The sequence below is a fragment of the Petaurus breviceps genome, unplaced genomic scaffold (assembly GCF_028583685.1).
Source record: "Petaurus breviceps papuanus isolate PSGF00001 unplaced genomic scaffold, PetGlider_PUasm1.0 185, whole genome shotgun sequence".
Lineage (NCBI taxonomy): Eukaryota > Metazoa > Chordata > Mammalia > Diprotodontia > Petauridae > Petaurus > Petaurus breviceps.
The window spans coordinates 30,470,628-30,487,724 of record NW_027185797.1 but is presented as its reverse complement, the minus strand read 5'-3'; the positions used below and the strand labels follow the sequence as shown (position 1 = coordinate 30,487,724).

Below are 17,097 nucleotides of genomic sequence, written 5' to 3'. Positions count from 1 at the left end.
CAGGTGAATCGAAGAAATTCAGACCTAGGACAGCCTTTTCTCGTGTCATTTATTCAGGAATAAGCTAGCTACATAAAGAGAGTCCCTTGCACATTTGTGAGCATTCACAGGGGTGTTATTTCAATTTCAAGACAGCATCATCTGGCTTTTAAAAAAAATACAAAAGCGATACCAAAAGTAGCCATAAAAATGGTGCTCTCCAAGGGAGCTGGGGTTAGGTTAAGGGAAATGAAACTGCTGTGAATAAAATAAATGAATTCAGTAGCCTCTAAATACTGCAGTCCCCCAAACCAAATTATCGTTTGATGGCTGGCATTTCAGCCATCATCATCACTCACAGACACTGGTATGACACATATTTCCAACACAGAAATAAACGCCAGTGCTGAATAGCAGATAAATGCACTGAGGATGCAAATCAAACCCATGAGGAGAGACAACAGCTGGCAAGGAAAAAATAGAGCCACGCAGATGTCAAGATCAAAATGAAAGACATTTCAAATAAGTGACGCTAATACACAGAACCATCATCCCCAAGGTTATCATGATGGCTTTTATTGCACCCACTCTGAATTAGCACCAGGCTATTCCCCAACAGCTGGAAGGCTCAAGGGCCAACAGGCTCACAAGAAGCTTTAAGGGCCCAACTAACTCATGGCAGTGTCTTTGAGTGTTCGTTCGACACCCTCTCCACCCACCTGGACAATACAGGACAGAGCCTGTGGAACAAGTCAGCTATTGGGTGGGAGGAGTGAAACTGGGGCAAGGAAAGGAGTGGACTTGGGATGACCTTGAGCATGTTCCTGGAGGTGACCTGGTACCTCTCCTCTCTACTTGGCATCCTGGCAATGCAGTGCCCAGAGACCTTGCAGGGAGTGGAATTTGTGAGAACTCCTTTGACGTCCTACTATCTGACTGGATCCTCAGCTTTGGTAGGTGGTCTCAGAATTTGGTTCACTGCTATGGGGAATTGGTTGACTCGTGGCCTGGCTATTCCTCCCTCTGTGTTTACACAGATCAATCCTGCTGGCTGGCAACCAACCATAAATATTTCCAGGTAGATCCATGGGCAGCCAAATGCGCTTATTCTTGTGCCAACTTCCGAGAGTCGATAGCAGCAAGTGCAGGCAAAGTCCAGTGGGGCTAGGGACAGGAGGCAGGAAGAATTCCCACAAAGCTAACTTGAATGAAGTTGGGTATTCCCTCCAGCCCCCTAGGAAGAATGGTGTTCTATATTTTATCTTTGATTGAAAAAAGACAACAGAATTGGTCTTTGTGAAAGGCAAGCTGGTAGCAGAAAAGAAGACTGAACTGGAAGTCAGGAGATCTAAATATGAATCCTGCCTCGCACATTTATTAGCTGTGTGAGGGGGCAGTGCAGCACCATGGAGAGAGCACAGGAATTGGACAGGGCTTGAATCCCAGCTTCCTGCCTTAGTGTCCTGGGGCAAGTGACTAAACCTCAGTCTCTGAATCTATAAAAAGAAAGGGATGGAGATGCTAATGTCCCTTCTAGCTCTAAATGTCTGATCTTAAGGCTCTAGGGAACAGTCACATCTCCTCTCTAAAACCTTCAGTTCCCTCATCTGTAAAATGGGGCTGAGGGTCCATCTCAGAGCACTGCTAAAATGTGAGCTGCTAATACAAAAACGATTAGCTAGGCTCTCTCTTTGGAAAGCTAGCCTTGCCCCAGTACTGTCTATTGAGGAAGGGTAAGGTTAGGGATAGAATATGTATTTTAAATTATACAGGAGTCAGACTATTCCATTATGTAGCTACTGGGCCTCCCTAAGGGTTGGTCCCTAGGAAGCTCCTTCATTTCTCTGGGTCTCATTTTCCTCATCCGTAAAATGAGGCAGAATCGCAGAATTTTAGAGATGGATGAGTCCTCAGAGGCCATCTCATTCAAGCAATACCCGAAGCAGAATTCCACAATGACAGACCAAGTGGTTGTTCAGTCTCTGCACAAAATAGTTGAATCAGATGATCCCAAATGTCCCACGTTGCTTTGAAACTCTATGGTTTAGTAATTCTGAATTAAAGTAGACTTCCGACCCTCTCACCCAGTCCTATGTTACTGGTGGACTTTCTAGAATAATCTGGATGTTTAAAGTTGCTTTAGAGACCAAACCAGGTGAGAGGGAGCAAGCTAACAGTGTAACAGAAACAACTGAAAATGGATTATTTCCTAACTTGATTTTTGGCAATTAAATATGAAAATAACCAGCAGGGGGCACTGGTCAGCTAACTGCAATACAGGAAGGCCCTTCCCAGTGTCAGCTTTCCCAAGGACCATTCATAAAGTACAGATTTTCTCTCTGCAGATCAGTTGGGCACTCCATGCCCACCCAGATCTCAAATAACATGGTATTTTGTTTGACTTCCTTTGTATTTATGAAATACAAGCATTGACAGGAAGGGATTTCTACCTACAGAGTGTGAGGGCTATGTCAAGTTTCCGGATCTTTTTTCCATCATATTCTGAGTGGTGGTATAACTAGGTCAATGAAGATGCATGGCTTAGCGAATTTCTGGGCATAGCTCCAAATTGTTTTCCAGAATGTCTGGACCAGTTCATAGCTCAACCAATGGTGGACTAATGTGCCTGTTTTCCCAGAGCACTGAGCTTTTTAAAAACCAGCCCCTATATCAGGCTTTTTCAGGTTAATAGTAGTGCCTTCTCTCCAGTTTACTCTGTATATCTCTTAAATGTTCACAGGTGTTAGCATTCTCCCCCCCCCCCCACTCATGACTGTATGCTCCTTGAGGGTAGGGAACATTTTTGTCCCTCATTGTATCCCTGGTGCTTAAGCAATGGATGAATGCTTATCTTAATAACATGCAGAGAAATCTATCAATCAACATTTATTAAGTGTCTATGATATGCCTGGGGGCACAGAAAGAGGCAAAAGACAGTTTCTGCCCTTAAGGAGCTCACAATCTAATACGTTAAGACTTAAGATCAGCTTTAGACCTAAAAAGGTGCCACAAGCCTTGGCCAGAATCACTTCACCTTCAGCAATGAGAAAACTAAAAGCCTAGACTTACCCCAGACTGCACAGAGAGTCAGTGGCAGAGGTGAGATTGAACCTGTGTCTTCCAATGCCAGCCGCCCTCATCACGCTGAGCTAACATTCCTACCAGGAAAGTTAGACCCGGTTTCCTTAGGAGCAACCTGAACTGGGCCTTCTGCTTGTGTGAGCAGAACCCAGCTAGAGTTGACACCAGACCAAGACCAATGGATGGATGTGGCTGTTTTGAATGGAAAGGAGATTGATCTGCTTGTCTGTGTACAAGAGAACAAGAGACTCCAATTTTGAAGGATGATTTTATTGTTGGAAAGCTTGGTGGACAGTTGTCCTTTGCCCTGGGAAAGAGCCCTGCCCACTCCATACAATGCCCAAATCCTACCATTGTCCTGCAGCTTAACAGCCCACAAGGCTTCTGCCTTTTTTCTCCTTTTTTATTGTAGCAGGTCAAACGCTTGCCCAAAATTGTCAAACATTTTATTTTATTTTCTTTCTTTTTGCAGAAACCTTCCCTTACATCCTTATCCAATGTCGAGCTTCCACAGAACTGGCTTGTGCATCAGGATAGAAAGTTTACGCATTAATGAGGCCCCAATCCTAATGTCGCTTGGGCATGCATTTCCTTTATTGCATGTATTAGCGTATGACTGTGATTTGGAATCACTCACCAGTACAAAAGGGAAACTGCCTCAGCCTGTGGTCTGATTCTGTGCTTTCTCTTAGGCAGCTGCCGAGTTCGTGAAGTAGACACTGGACAGGAGGGAGGTGAATGGGAGAGAGCGAAGGATGGACAGGACACAGAAAGTCATCAAAACAGAGCGGAGAGTTCAAAGGAAGATCCAAGATCCCATCGTCGGGGGCTTAATAAGGCAGATGGTCAAATGTTTTGTACAAGATCTAAAATATGGTACTTATAAGAGGTAGAAAATACTAAAATAGTATTTAAGAAAACACACCAGTTATTTAAAACAATTAGGTAAATTTGCCAAGTTTTTTTTTTCTTAAAAAGTTCCCCTGTTGTATGTTTCAAGTTCATAGAAATCAGCAAGGTTGTGGAGATAATTGCATTGCAGATTTCAAACTATACTGTCGAATACTGAGACACTGTTTAATAGGTTGTGGTGGGAGGGTCACAGGAGGACAGGAAAGTGAAGGCTACTTTCCGTCCTAGCCAAAGGTTCGGTTCTCCCTTAGGGCAGCTTCCCCAGTGGCTGCTTGGAGCCATTGATCCAAAATGCTGGGCGTGGGGATTTCTTTCCTAACACTTGAACAACAGGGTATAATTGTGCATGTAAGGCAACTGGACGACCTCTTCCAGGAGGTTCTAAACCTATATTAAATAAAAATAAGATTTCTTTTCATTTCATAACCCACCCTCCCACCTGAGAAAAGAAAAAGAAGAGAATAATCAGACTAGCACCTGCAGAATTACCCCAGGATGAGCAATTCTCCAGCGGTCTGAGGCCAAAAGGTTGCTAAGCTGCCAAATTAAACTTGGGCAGTTCATCAAGTCGGGGCTCTCTTCCTGTTTCCTAACATGTCTGGGAGATATTAGTTTCCCCCTTCAACACAATTCAATAAGGCATCAGTTTAATCTGAATGTCTGTGAAGCCTTTGGAAAATTAGTGTTAAAGCTTCTTCCTTCCCCTCTCCCCAAGCCTCTAACATTCAAGATTTCATTTTATTAAATAGTTTCTATATAAAAAGAAATTAGGGTGTTCTACATTCATACAAACAATCATGGTAACAATTGGAGTTGTAAAGAAATCCATCGAGGAAAATAGATACTTATATACTTACAAGGCTAGATTAAGCACAAATGTGTCATTCTAGATGGTGTCTCTTAAATACATGTACATTATATTTATATATAGATAAGTATGCATTGTCTTAGAAAGCAACCAGCAGAGAATGAGAGGCAGATGAACTTCTTTCACCACAGAGTGGGATTATCCAGTTTGGAAAAGCCGTGGTCTCTTCGAAGGTCCAAGTAAGTACCGTTGCTCACCCATGAGTCGTCACTGGATTTCCTGTCCAACATCAAGCAGTTTGTTGAATGAGCATCTGAAGGATTCTCTGGACAATCCCTTCACCTAAAGCTACCTGAGGCTCAAAGAATACAGCTGTTCTTTGATTTGTCAAACTTTCTTAATACTCTAATACAGACCAAGACTGAAAAGGTAGAGAGTGCCAGAAGGGCAGAACCTGGAAGTCTGGAAATCTGGGTTTTTTTGTCTTTTTTTTTTTTTTAAATCCTCAGGGCCTCTGACTTGTCAAACATGAGAGACTGTGAATAGTTTGGCCTTTGAGAAAACCACACAGGCTCATCTGGTGCCATATCAATCAATCACCAAGAATTTATTCTGCATCTACCACGTGTTCAACAGTTAGGCCTTGAGGACAAAAAATAAATCTATATGATGAAAATGTATGAAAGGACACAAAGTGAGACGAGCAGAATTGGCCGCGCTGACTGAAGACATGAATACATGTGAGGTGGCCCAAAGTCTGGGGCCTTGCTGCCCACCGTGTATGTTATAAAGGCAGGAATGCAGAGCAGGGGGGCAAAAGGCAAGGATGTCCCCTCCTTCCCTCAGCTTTGGCACTACTTCAAATTCACTTGGAGGCCAAACTTAGAGGATTTAGGGAATTCCTACCCCTAAAGCATATAATTTTGGGAGAAAAAACTGTTATTTAATCCCTGACACAGGGGATTAAAGGAAAAAAAAAAAACCCATAATGGAAGTCTAGGGTGCTATCTCCAGTTATATAAGCACCCTTAGCTGGATGTGATAATTCAAAGTCTATTGTTACGGCTAAAATGCTGCCCATATCAGGGAAAGACTTTTTAGTCACCGACCCCAGGAGATGAGAACTGAGTTGTTCTTGAAGGATCCAGCTGAAGCGCAGAAGCTGCTACCAGGAAGGCTCCATACCCACAGAACCCGTGTTCTATCAATGGGTACAACCTGCCCAATGTAGCCACATCCAACTGTGACCAGAAAACAAAACCGGGGGGCAGCATGTGGTAGAGACCGCCCAACATGTCCAGCAGGGGGCAGGCCCTGTGGGAGCTGCGCCAGCACACCCCCAAAGCCACCTGCAGCTCTGCAGCAAAGATTAAGGAGAGGTCACTCCATGTGTAGTATCCATCCCTTCACAGGTGCATCCTGTCAACATTTATTACATGCCTACTGTGTGCAAGGGACATGGTATGAGGCACTGGAATACACAGAGGTGCTGTGTACCCCATCATGCACGTTCTCAGGGGTGGCATGTTTGTGGACAACATTCCCTAGGACATTGTCTATTGTTCCTTTCTAACTGAGCTATCTCATTAAGGGGCCTTCATAGATCCTTAGATCTAAGGCTAGAAGGTGCCTCAGGTGCTGTCTAGTCTAAGCCCCTCATTTTACAGATCAGGAAACTCAGGCTTTTGGAGGGGAAAGGACTTGCCCAAGGTCACACTTTGCTTTGAAACATCTCCACTGGACTAGCAACGGTAAATGCATTGTTGATATTGCTGAATGATGGACTGATTTTTACTCAGTTTTCTGACCATGTCACTCCCTTAATCAATGCCACTGGCCCCTGGAGCCCCTTGTTCAGTCTTTTCAGTGGTATCTGATTCTTTGTGACCCAATTTGGGGTTTGCTCGGTAGAGATACTTGGAGTGTTTTGCCATCTCCTTCTCTAGTTCATTTTACAGATGAGGAAACTGAGGCAAACAGGGGTAAGTGACTTGCCCAGAGTCACACAGCTAGTACGTATCTGAGGCCGAATTTGAACTCAGGCCTTCCTGACTCTAGCTAACTGCCTAGTGCCTGCCCCTCTAGGATCAAATACAAACTCCTCAATTTCACTTTTAAATCTTTTCACAACCTGGCCCCAACTTCTCTTTTCAGCCCCATTGGACATTATTGTCCCGACTCACCCCTTTGCAATCTAGTCACAGTGGCTGGAAACTCCACCCTTTATCTCTGTGCCTTCTCCCTGACCTCCCCCTCCTTGTGGGGCACACTCCCTCCTTCTGCATGAAGCCTCTTCTCATCCCCAGTGGCTGGTACATCCCCCCAACCTTGTACTCAGTGATCTCGTGGCTGGGCTGAGCACGGCCTGTGACTCTTGGGAGCGCCCTACGTCTGACTGCTGCTGAGCTCTTTGTGAACAAGGATTGTCTCATTTTTGTGCTTGTTTCCTGGGGCTCCATCCAGTGCCTGGAGCATAAGGGGAATTTAACAAACACTAGGTGATGGGGAAAACACCAAAGTGCTTTGGCAATTACAAGCTACTCCCTTGTGCAAAGAGCCATCTTTTCAATGAGAAAACCCTTCCCAAAATGCTTTGGGATGTGGAAATCTGAAGAATTAAAGTTATGGGCCATGTGCCCATGTGTCCATGCCGTTCCCTCCTTGGAGGAGGAAAGTCCCCTGAGGGCAGGGAATATTTGGCTCTTGTTTTCACAAACCCAGGCCAATGATGTGCAGTGTAGAGAGCGCTGCTGGTCTCAGAGCTGGGAAGTCTAGTAGTCCAAGTCTTATTGACTGCATGAGCCACGCACCCTCTCAGAGCTCTAGGCAGCTCAGAGGCTGAGGGCCTGCTGGCCTGCTCTGATCGTGGGGGCTTCCTCGACCAAAGCTGTCGCAGCCCCAGGCCCAGGCCCGCCTCTCCTCCCTGGGCCTCCAGCAGCTCCGCCATCTTCTCCAAGGCAGTGGTGGCCCATGGGGGGGGAGGGGAGGGGACAAGCATACCTGAAAAACCGAGGCCGGTGTTCCAGATTATTCTCTTCCATGACCCGCCGACGCTCCCTCTGCAGCTGCTCGATCCTTTGCTTCTGTGTTTCTGCTTCTTCTATGTTCCCTTCTTCTAAAAACCTGGGCAGAGAGGACCATGAGTTCAGAGACGCCCCTGACCAAGAGGACCTCTAGGCATGTCCCCGGTGCCTTGGCATTTGTGTCGCTACCCAGGGAGGGAGAAGAGGAGCTCAAGTGTTATCATTCCCCTCCGGCTGATGGGGAAGTAAAGACTCTGGAGGGCAGAGAAAGAGAGGGGGAGAGGAAGAGGAGGACACGGCTCTGCAGCCAAGGCCTTCGGTTCCCTCTCCATTGCCTTATGCGATGTTGCACGAAATTCCTTTAACCCACGAGGCCACCTGGGCTTTCCAAGTGTCCTTATTTACACTATCAATCAATCAGCAGGTCAGAGTGGTGGCAAGAATACCGGTTTAGGGGTACATAGGACCATGGGGCTCAAGCTGGAAATAAGATTAAAGGTAATTTTAATCTTTATCTTATGAGCTAAGAAGGGAAGGTATGATTATACCCATTTTGTAGATGAAACACCAAGGCACAGGATGGCTAAGGGACTTGCCAAGGCCATGAGATGCTGGGTTCAGACTCACACAATCATTTGGGTGATATATAGATAGGGCCGAGCTTTCTCTGTGAGCTCTGTAAAATGTGAGAGTTCAATGTCTCAGATTCCTTGTAATCAGAGCCATCTATGGTTCTTATGCATTATGTCCTTCCAAGCACATAATGAAAAGCCTTCACAGCACCAGGTGAGAAGATTCTGGGATCACCAGGGACCGTCTGAGATCCAAGATCTTGTGCCAGAAGACACACGCCATCTGGGCTGAGACATTCCATTTGAGAGAAGGAGGCACTGAGGACTTCAGAGGTGAAGACACTTCTCCAAGGTCACTCAGGTACCTGCTGTATAGGGATCTGAAGCCGGGCCCTGGGAGGTCGTGTTGCTTAGTGGAAAGAGCTCTGAACTGAGGGTCAGAGAACCTGGGCTCGATGCCCAGCTCTGCTACTCAGTACCTGTGACCCTGGGGAAGACACATCACTTGTCTGGCTTTGGTCATCATATCAATAAAATGAGAGCTTGTCCAAACAAGATGACTTCTGGGGTCATAACCTATGACCCCCAAGCCAATACACTGACAGTCTGTCCATCCATCTGAACACTGAGTGGGAAACTCTGTGTGAGGCCTGTGCCTGGGGCCATGCTAACAGTGAGGAATAAGACATAGAATGGGTTCTTTGTCAATGGAAAGATCTACTTTACTTGGAGTAGATGGCAAGTTCTTTAAGGGAAGGGATTTAAAAACATTTTTTTGGTCTTTTTTTGGCCTTGTCTCATGCAGACAGTGGTTACTAAGGTATTGGATAAATTAACGTACAGAGTGAATGTCCTTGAGTATGAGACATTGGAATGGCTGGATGTCACCACACTTGAGTCCCAGTCTCTGATGGTGTTAAAGATGATGGCAGGCTGGGGCAATGAGTCTAGTGCCAGAGTCATCACGAGGCCTAGTGTCCAATCCTGCCTCTAATACTTACTAACTGTGGGACACTGGGCAATTGGCTTCTTCTCTTTGGGTCTCAGTTTCCTCACTGGTAAAATGGGGATAATCACATTTGCTCTCTACCCTCATAGAGTTCTATGAAGAAAGAGATTTGGCAACCATAACACACTGTAGAGATGAGAGGAGTTTTGTTTGTCATCATTAGACCTTGGCACCTGCATTGAGGGTGGGGCGTTTCCTCAGTACCAATTCCCTGGGTCATTCAGGAAGGTGATGGAGAAGCTGAAGACCAGTAAGTGGGGGATGGATGATGATAGACTCGGCCTCCTGGGCACAACGTGACCTGAGGGAACCAGAGGTGCTGGGGAAGAGAAGACTTGGGGGGACTCTGGAAGTCTGTCAGATGGAAGAGAATTTGATTTGTTCTGCTTGACCCCAGAGGGCAGAACCAGGAACAACAGGAGAATGATTCAGGGAATTTCAGGCTTGATGTCAGCCCGTCAGAAGCACAGCAGGCTTCTTTGGGGGGGTGGGCTCACACTGGAAGGGCCCTTAGAGGCAGTTGAGTCCAACCCCCCATTTTACAGGGGAGGAAACGGAGGCCCAGCCAGGTTAAGTGACCTGCCAGGGTGAAACACGCAGCAGGTGGCAGAGTTTGACTCCTTGAATTCAGATCCAGGTTTCTTTCCCCTGGATCGTTAGCAGACTCCAGATGCCAGGGGAACATGCGTCAGGGACACCACAGTGAGCACTGCAGGTGATTAGGCTCAGCTTCCATCTCCTTGCCCCCCCGGGGCCTGGGGGGGGGGCAAATCTTGTGCCAGGCTCTTGGAGGACACGGGGAGCAGGAGAACGTTACCTTTGGTCTGGCCGGAACCGCGTGTCCGTGGCGGGGAGGTATGGTTTGGTCTGTGGATCCAGCTCATTCAGCTCCAGGGCAAACTGGGTGAAGCCATAATACTGTTCGTGCCCCTTTGGCATGGGGTCTGCAGAAAGGCACAACAACCATCAGTGCCTGCCGCCCGCTCCCCAATCTCTTCTCATTTCTCCCTACACTCCTTCCTTGCCCCCTACCTGTTCTTCTCTGCCCTCAGCACCATTTTCCTTCCAAGCTATTAAAACATTCTGGCAGAAGGGACTGGGGTGTATCCCCCTCCTCCCAGCTTTCCCCGTCTGCCCCTCTTGGCCCCAGGTGACTGTCAAGTCTAGACACTCACTTAAAACTTGAAATTGAGGGGCCTGAGTGCAAAGACCAGCAGCCAATTTCTGCATCTCCACTGGGCTTCACTCTCAGTGACTAAGCTCTGATCTGGCTTGTTAAAAGAAACTTGCTCTCAAAAAAAAATTCTGTGACTGTTTCCCCGAATCCTGCCAAGATTCCCCCAGTCTCGACTTGAGGCTCTGAGATCTGTGAGGCCTGTCTTCCCTCCTCAGTCACACCTGGAGTTCACACACACAGTGTGGTGGGTGTGAGTGGGCTCTGTCCTGTTCCCAGCTCTGGTGTTGAGCATGACTCAGTTTCCTCAACTGTAAAATGAGGGGAAGTGTACCAACTGGCCTCTGAGGCCCCTTCTGGCTCTGGAGCTGAATAAGAAGCTATGCGGTACATTGCATGGACTTAGGAGTGAGGATGACCTCACTTTTTTTTTTTTTTAAAGCAATTGGAGTTAAGTAACTTGCTCAGGGTCACATGGCCAGGTGTTTCTGGGTGGATGCTAAGTGTCTGAGCCCGGATTCGATCCCAGGTCATCCCGACTCTGGAGCCAGTGCTCTTACTCACTGTGCTACCTGGATGCCCCAATAATTTTTCTTTTTTGCTTTTTGGAGGGCAATTGGGATTAAATGACTTGCCCAAAGTCACATGGCTAGTGTGTCAAGTGTCTGAGGCCAGATTTGAACTCAGGTCCTCCTGACTTCAGGGCCCCACCTCAGATACCTGATAGCTGTGTGACCCTGAACAAGTCACTTCACCTCAGTTAACTGTCTCAGTTTCCTCATCTGTTAAATGAAGTTAACATTAGCTCCTGCCTCCCAGGGTTGTTTGAAGATAAATGAGGCAATATTTGAAAAGCGCTTTGTAAACCTTAAAGGAATGTGGAAATGCAAAAGGAAAAGTGGAATCAGTCACTGGCCTGCTCAAGCCACCTCTAGGTCAAAGCCAAGTTCCTCTGTTTGGCACTGGGGCCCAAGGGACCTGGTCAGCAGAGGTCAGGGCCTGTTAGGGCTTGAGGCGGTCTCAAAGGTCATCCCATTACAGAGTCCTAGATGGTCAGAAGCAGAATAACAACGGCAATAATGTGAATTATAGCCAACGGTCCTAGAGCAGGACAGGAGAGGTTCTCAAGTCCAACCTCCCCATTTCATAGCTGAGGAAACCAACGCCCACAGTAAAGTGCCCAAGGTCACAGGACCAGGATGCACAGCCAGGTCCCTTTAATTCCAAGCTCAGACGTCTCAGCACTGTGACATTCCTGAGTTCCCACTGGGTGTTTTACATGGAGAATCTGAATTTCTGAATTCACCATTCTCCTACACTTCGTCATCACAAGCCTAGGAGAAAGTGGCCACGAGGATTATTATCCCCTTTAACAGATGAGGAAACTGAGGACCAGAGGGGGAAGGGAGCTGCCCAGAGTCTCCCCTGAATAGTCAGGAGCGGCTTCCTCCAAAGGTCGGACTCACTGCCGTTAGCTTTTTCCTTTCCTGCTTGGCTTTACACTGCCATGCACACCAGAGCTCACAATGATGTGTGTGGACTAAAAACTCCCTTCCCAGACTGAGCCAAGGGCTGGGTCCTGCTGCCAGATGCCCATATGCACAAGGAGTTCGGGTGGGGGAAACCCCCTGATGACTGCCTGCCTCCCATGCACACCCGTGCAGCGCCCGTGCACACCCGCGCAAGCGCCCCTGCACTCACGCGCTCTCCAGATACACGTTGAGGAGGACCGTGAGCCGCTGTAGAGGCTCTCGTGCCATTTCCCAAAGAGACGGCGCACGGCTTTGCCGCCTTTGTCAAAGACGGTGCCCTCGATCTCGTGGGAGTTGGAGCTCCAGTATTTGGCCTAGAATGCAGAGGGGACAGGTCACTTACGGAGTCACTTTAAAAGTGGGAAAACTCACACCAGCTCTTCTGACTGTGGGACACAGAACCTCTGTGTGTCCAGCCACTGCCGACACCGTCGTCCTCACTGCCCTAATCCTTACCTCACTCTGGTCATCATTCTGATGTTGGACGTCAGCTGGAGGCACTCTCCTGCTATGGACTATTGTGCTATCGCATACAATAACTGCCTTTCATACATGAATAAAATCACTGGGGTGTCAACTCATCCTCTGCACGCATTCTAGGGACAACTCCACCACAGGGGATGACAGAGATGACACGCATCTTATTCCATTCCCACCCGATAGGGATATTCTGCTCTATATTTTGAAAGCTTTTGGTTCCACATGGCTTTGGAGACTGAGTATTCATGATGGCGACATCGACTCAAAATGTGCCAGTTCTATGTGTAAGTAATTTTGGGCAACGGCCTGATCTATGACAAATGGTTCAGTTCCAAGGTCTGTATTTGTAGTAGAGGATTTATCTCCTGTCAGCCCATGGGATACTATTTCCTTCTCTCTCTCTCTCTCTGTCTCTCCCCCTTTCTCTCTGTCTCTCTCTCCCCTTCTCTCTCTCTCTCCTCTCACTCTCTCCTCTTTCTCTCTCCCCCTGTCCCTCCTTTCTGCCCTCCCCCCTCTCTGTTTCTCTCTTTATATACATATACATGTGTGTGTGTATATATATATACATCTATCTATCTATCTATCTATCTATCTATCTATCTATCTATCTATCTATATACATCTATCTATCTATCTACATCTGTGTGTGCACACTCTATATGAGTCCAACCACCAGCCTGTTCTTTCCAGGTACTCAGTAGGTGCTAAATTTTTGCAGATAAGTTGCATGATTTCTATCATTCCCTTGTATGATTTACATTGATTATTAAGTTTAACTCCTTCAACATAACCCGTCTATAATTCCTGGTGGTGATGACCTGGTCCTGAATTCTATCATAAACCCTCCATTTTTCAAAGCAAATCCCCATGATACTACTCTGTTAAAATATCGTTCTCTGAGACTATCACCAGTGTCATCTATGATTCCACTCTCGAACCACAGGGATTAAACAGCTTTCATTCGGAAGTAACCTGCTGTCAATTGTATTTGACAAACCCAATGGTGGGCAGATGTTATCAGCCTTTCCTATTGTTTAGTGGAGTGGTATCTGCTTAGAGCTTTTCTACTGCCCTCATCTATTCCCATGAGGGGAATCAGAGGGTGAAGAGACTTTGCAGTGTTAAAAAGTTTAAGATATGGATTTTTTCCTACATGAAATGTCTAATCTTTTGTAGACTAAAGATGATAACAATAACATCTTTTTTTTTCTGTGTGGAGGGGGAAAGGCAGGGCAGTTGGGGTTAAGTGACTTGCCCAAGGCCACACGGCTAGTAAGTGTTAAGTGTCTGAGGCCGTATTTGAACTCAGGTCCTCCTGACTCCAGGGCCAGTGCTCTATTCACTGCACCACCTAGCCACCCCTAGTAACATCTTTATATAATACTTAGGGGTCTTCTCTGGATTTCAGTGGCTTTTCCTATTTACTGCCCTAAAACACACTTAAGTCACCCAAGTCTCTGCTGCGAAGGAATTTAACTCTCCCTGTACTGATTCCTCTGTGGCCAGGCAACATCTCAAAGCTCAGGAGAAAGCCCTCCCGTGCGTTGGCTGCCAGTCCCCAGTTGTGCCAGCAGAGGGTGCTAATTCCCCAGTAGCCTATTTCCCAAATCTAGCCTTACCTGGCTCCCTATACATGAGTACTGACTTCAACTGAAAATGCACCTTTGGATGGCGAAGCCCTGGGCTCTGGAGCAGACCAGCAGCAGAGGGGTATTTAAAGGCTATTCTGAGTAACAACCATCTCCTCTTCTTCAAGGCACTGAATCAAAAATCTCAGAGCTAAAAGGGACCAATGAAGCCATCTGACCCAAGCTATCTGAACCAAGCTTTGCACACTTCTGTCGATGGGGATCTCACTACCTTAGGAGGCAGTCAGCACCAGCTTGGGAGAGCTCCGAGCCTGAGGAAGCCTGACCTAAATCTGCCTCTTGGTGGCTTCCACCCCTGCTCTTAGAGAGGAGAGGTCTTCCACGTAGGACAGAACTACCCCTTCTCCCATGGGGCAACCTTCGCAGTACTTGGAGGCTCAGACATGGCCCCTGCACTCACCCAGGTCCTTCACTGGATCCTCTGAAGGATCAGGAATCAAATTTCAGCTTTTGAAGCTCTGGGTCTGATGCTACAACAAGCAGTCATAAAGGTCAAGTCTTTAGTGTGAAGAACTAAAATCTAGACAAGTTATAAAATCCCATCATTGGGAGAGAGCCCTCGGGAGGTGCTTAACATTCATATAGTGGTAAGGTTTGCAAAGCACTTTACATGCAAGCGTATGCCACCCTATTATCACCCCCATTTTACAGATAAGGAAACTGAGGCCGAGAGAGGGTGACTCGGCCAGAGATGTGCAGGTAGTAAATGTCTGAGATTAGCTCATGAACTCAGGTCTTCCTGACCCCAAGTCTACTGACTGTATCCACTGCACCCGCGAGTTGCTTCTGAAGATAACTGGGGTGGGGAGGTCACCATCTGCCCTTGGTCAGAAATTCCCTTGCCCAGGATTACTTCCTGTGCTCTTGGTTCTCTAAGCAGATGACAGGATTATAGATGTCAAGCTGGAAGGGACCTCAGAGGTCATCTGGTCCAATCCCCTCATTTTACAGAGGAGGAAACTGAGGCCAGGGAAAAGGGACTTGAAGGTGTCTCAGAAGGAACTATCCAAGGTAGAGTCTATTTCTCCCTTTTCTCACTTCCTTATTAAATGGGAGAGTAAGAATCCTAACAACTATCTGGTTCCTAGAGCACTTTAACCTTTACAAGGACTTTCTTACAACAACCTGGGAGGGCAGTAGTACCAGTATTACCCCCAGTGTATAGATGGGGACACAGTGGTGGAGCGATGCAGGAATCCAGCCCCAGTCCATGACCCCAAGGCCAGTCAATACTCCTGCACCACACCCAGAATCCCATCAGCCTCTCTGAGTCTGAAATCTGTGATTCTATGAATTAGTTACTCCGAGTAAAGGAAAATGTCTGCAGTGAAATTCGGGGTGGAGGGGTGTGTGGCTTCACCACGGTCCTGCTCAGAGACAGCTCTGGACCATGTCATTTCTCAGACTTTTAGAGGCAGATCTGCAGTCCTAGGACCTGGGTCTGAATCCTGACTCTGGGCCACTGGCCTAAGTGACTTCTCAATTTCCTTCCAGCTGACTGTTTATGATCCTGCAGCCCTTCTCAGTCACTCTCTCGTATCTGAAAAGCAAGGCCATGGCCAGTCCAACAAACGTCACTGTGGTGTGACTTTAAGGCTGCCAAGAAGGACCTGATCCGCTTCTCTCAACCTCCCCCAAGGAAGGCAGCCTTCTCCAGGGCTGCCTCCCCAAACCTCCCAGCTCCAGCTTCATGCCTTTGAGAGTGCCAATCCCTGACCAAAATGAAAACAATCCAGGAAAGAGTAACACTCTGAGTCACTGTCAGTCTGTCCCTTCTCAGCGTGGGTGAGTTCTTCGGAACAGATGTGGAGAGGGAAGAGGGCAAGGAAGCACTAGGAGCCCTGGAGCCAGAAGCACCATGGGCAGGGGAAAGAGGAGCAGAAGCAGAAGGCTGGATGCCTGGTTCTGCCTGAGAGCGGCCTCCCCAGCCCCCCAGGTACCTTGATAAAGTTCACTTTGCAGTGGCAGGAATCTTCATTCAGATTCTTAATGATGATTTCCCCATAGTGTTCGATCCATCTCTGGCCACTCAGGATGTTGTGAATGCAAGAGGTCACTTTGTTCCACTCGAAGTGATCACCAAAGCTGAGGGGAAATGAGAGTGAGGAAGGAGGCTTTCCCAAACAGAGATGAACAGAAGGGCCTCATCGATGGGCCCGCCAACAGCCCCTGATGTGCCTTCCTCAACAAGGAAGAAACACGGAATTCCAGTATTACAGTCGGAATAGAATGCAAACTCCACCAGGGAAGGACCATTCCACTTTTATCTCTGTGTCCCCAGTGCTCACACCCAGGTGGTTTTAAGAGACAGCTAGAAGACTTAGGGCAGTTAGGCAGCACAGTGGATAGAGCACCAGAAGATTCATCTTCAAGAGTTCAAATGCAGCCTCAGACATGTATTAGCTGTGTGACCCTGGGCAAGTCACATCACCCTGTTTGCCTCAGTGTCCTCATCTACAAAATGAGCTGAAGAAAGAAATGGCAAACCACCCTGGTATCTCTGCCAAGAAAACCCCAGATAGGGTCATAGAGAGTGGGACAAAACTGAAAAACTGAACAATAGAAGACCCAAGTTCAAATACTGTCCTAGACACTTCTAATTCTGTGTGACCTTGGTCAGGTCACTATCCTAGGTTTCCCTATGTGTAAAATGGGGGTGCTCTTGTGAGGACGAAATGAGCAGTCTGTAAAGTCCTTTGTAAACTTTAAAGTGCTATACAAATGCTAGCTATCCTTTTATTATCAATCATTTTAATTGGTTATAGATTAATTGACTGACAAAAGCTGTCTTCAAAGCAGATCTTGGGTGTCACACCTCAGAGATGTTACCAGAGGTGGGGGACCTTTGGGGGATCCCAGAAGGATTTGTTCTGTGAAG

At 47.1% G+C, this 17,097-nt stretch overlaps 1 protein-coding gene across 8 annotated transcripts in view; it reads right to left on the bottom strand.

Moving 5' to 3' along the window:
* Positions 1 to 3,314: 3,314 nt before the first annotated feature.
* The window catches only part of OSBPL3 (oxysterol binding protein like 3), a 146,336-nt gene continuing 132,553 nt past the window's right edge, over positions 3,315 to 17,097 (bottom strand). For all 8 annotated transcript variants that reach the window (XM_069088697.1, XM_069088696.1, XM_069088693.1 and 5 more), the window contains 5 exons: positions 16,160 to 16,304; positions 12,260 to 12,404; positions 10,202 to 10,328; positions 7,781 to 7,903; positions 3,315 to 5,059 (listed from right to left, as the gene is read on the bottom strand). In XM_069088697.1, coding sequence (XP_068944798.1) covers positions 4,963 to 5,059; positions 7,781 to 7,903; positions 10,202 to 10,328; positions 12,260 to 12,404; positions 16,160 to 16,304 — 637 coding nt within the window. In that variant the 3' untranslated portion in view covers positions 3,315 to 4,962. The remainder of the gene's footprint in view (positions 5,060 to 7,780; positions 7,904 to 10,201; positions 10,329 to 12,259; positions 12,405 to 16,159; positions 16,305 to 17,097) is intronic.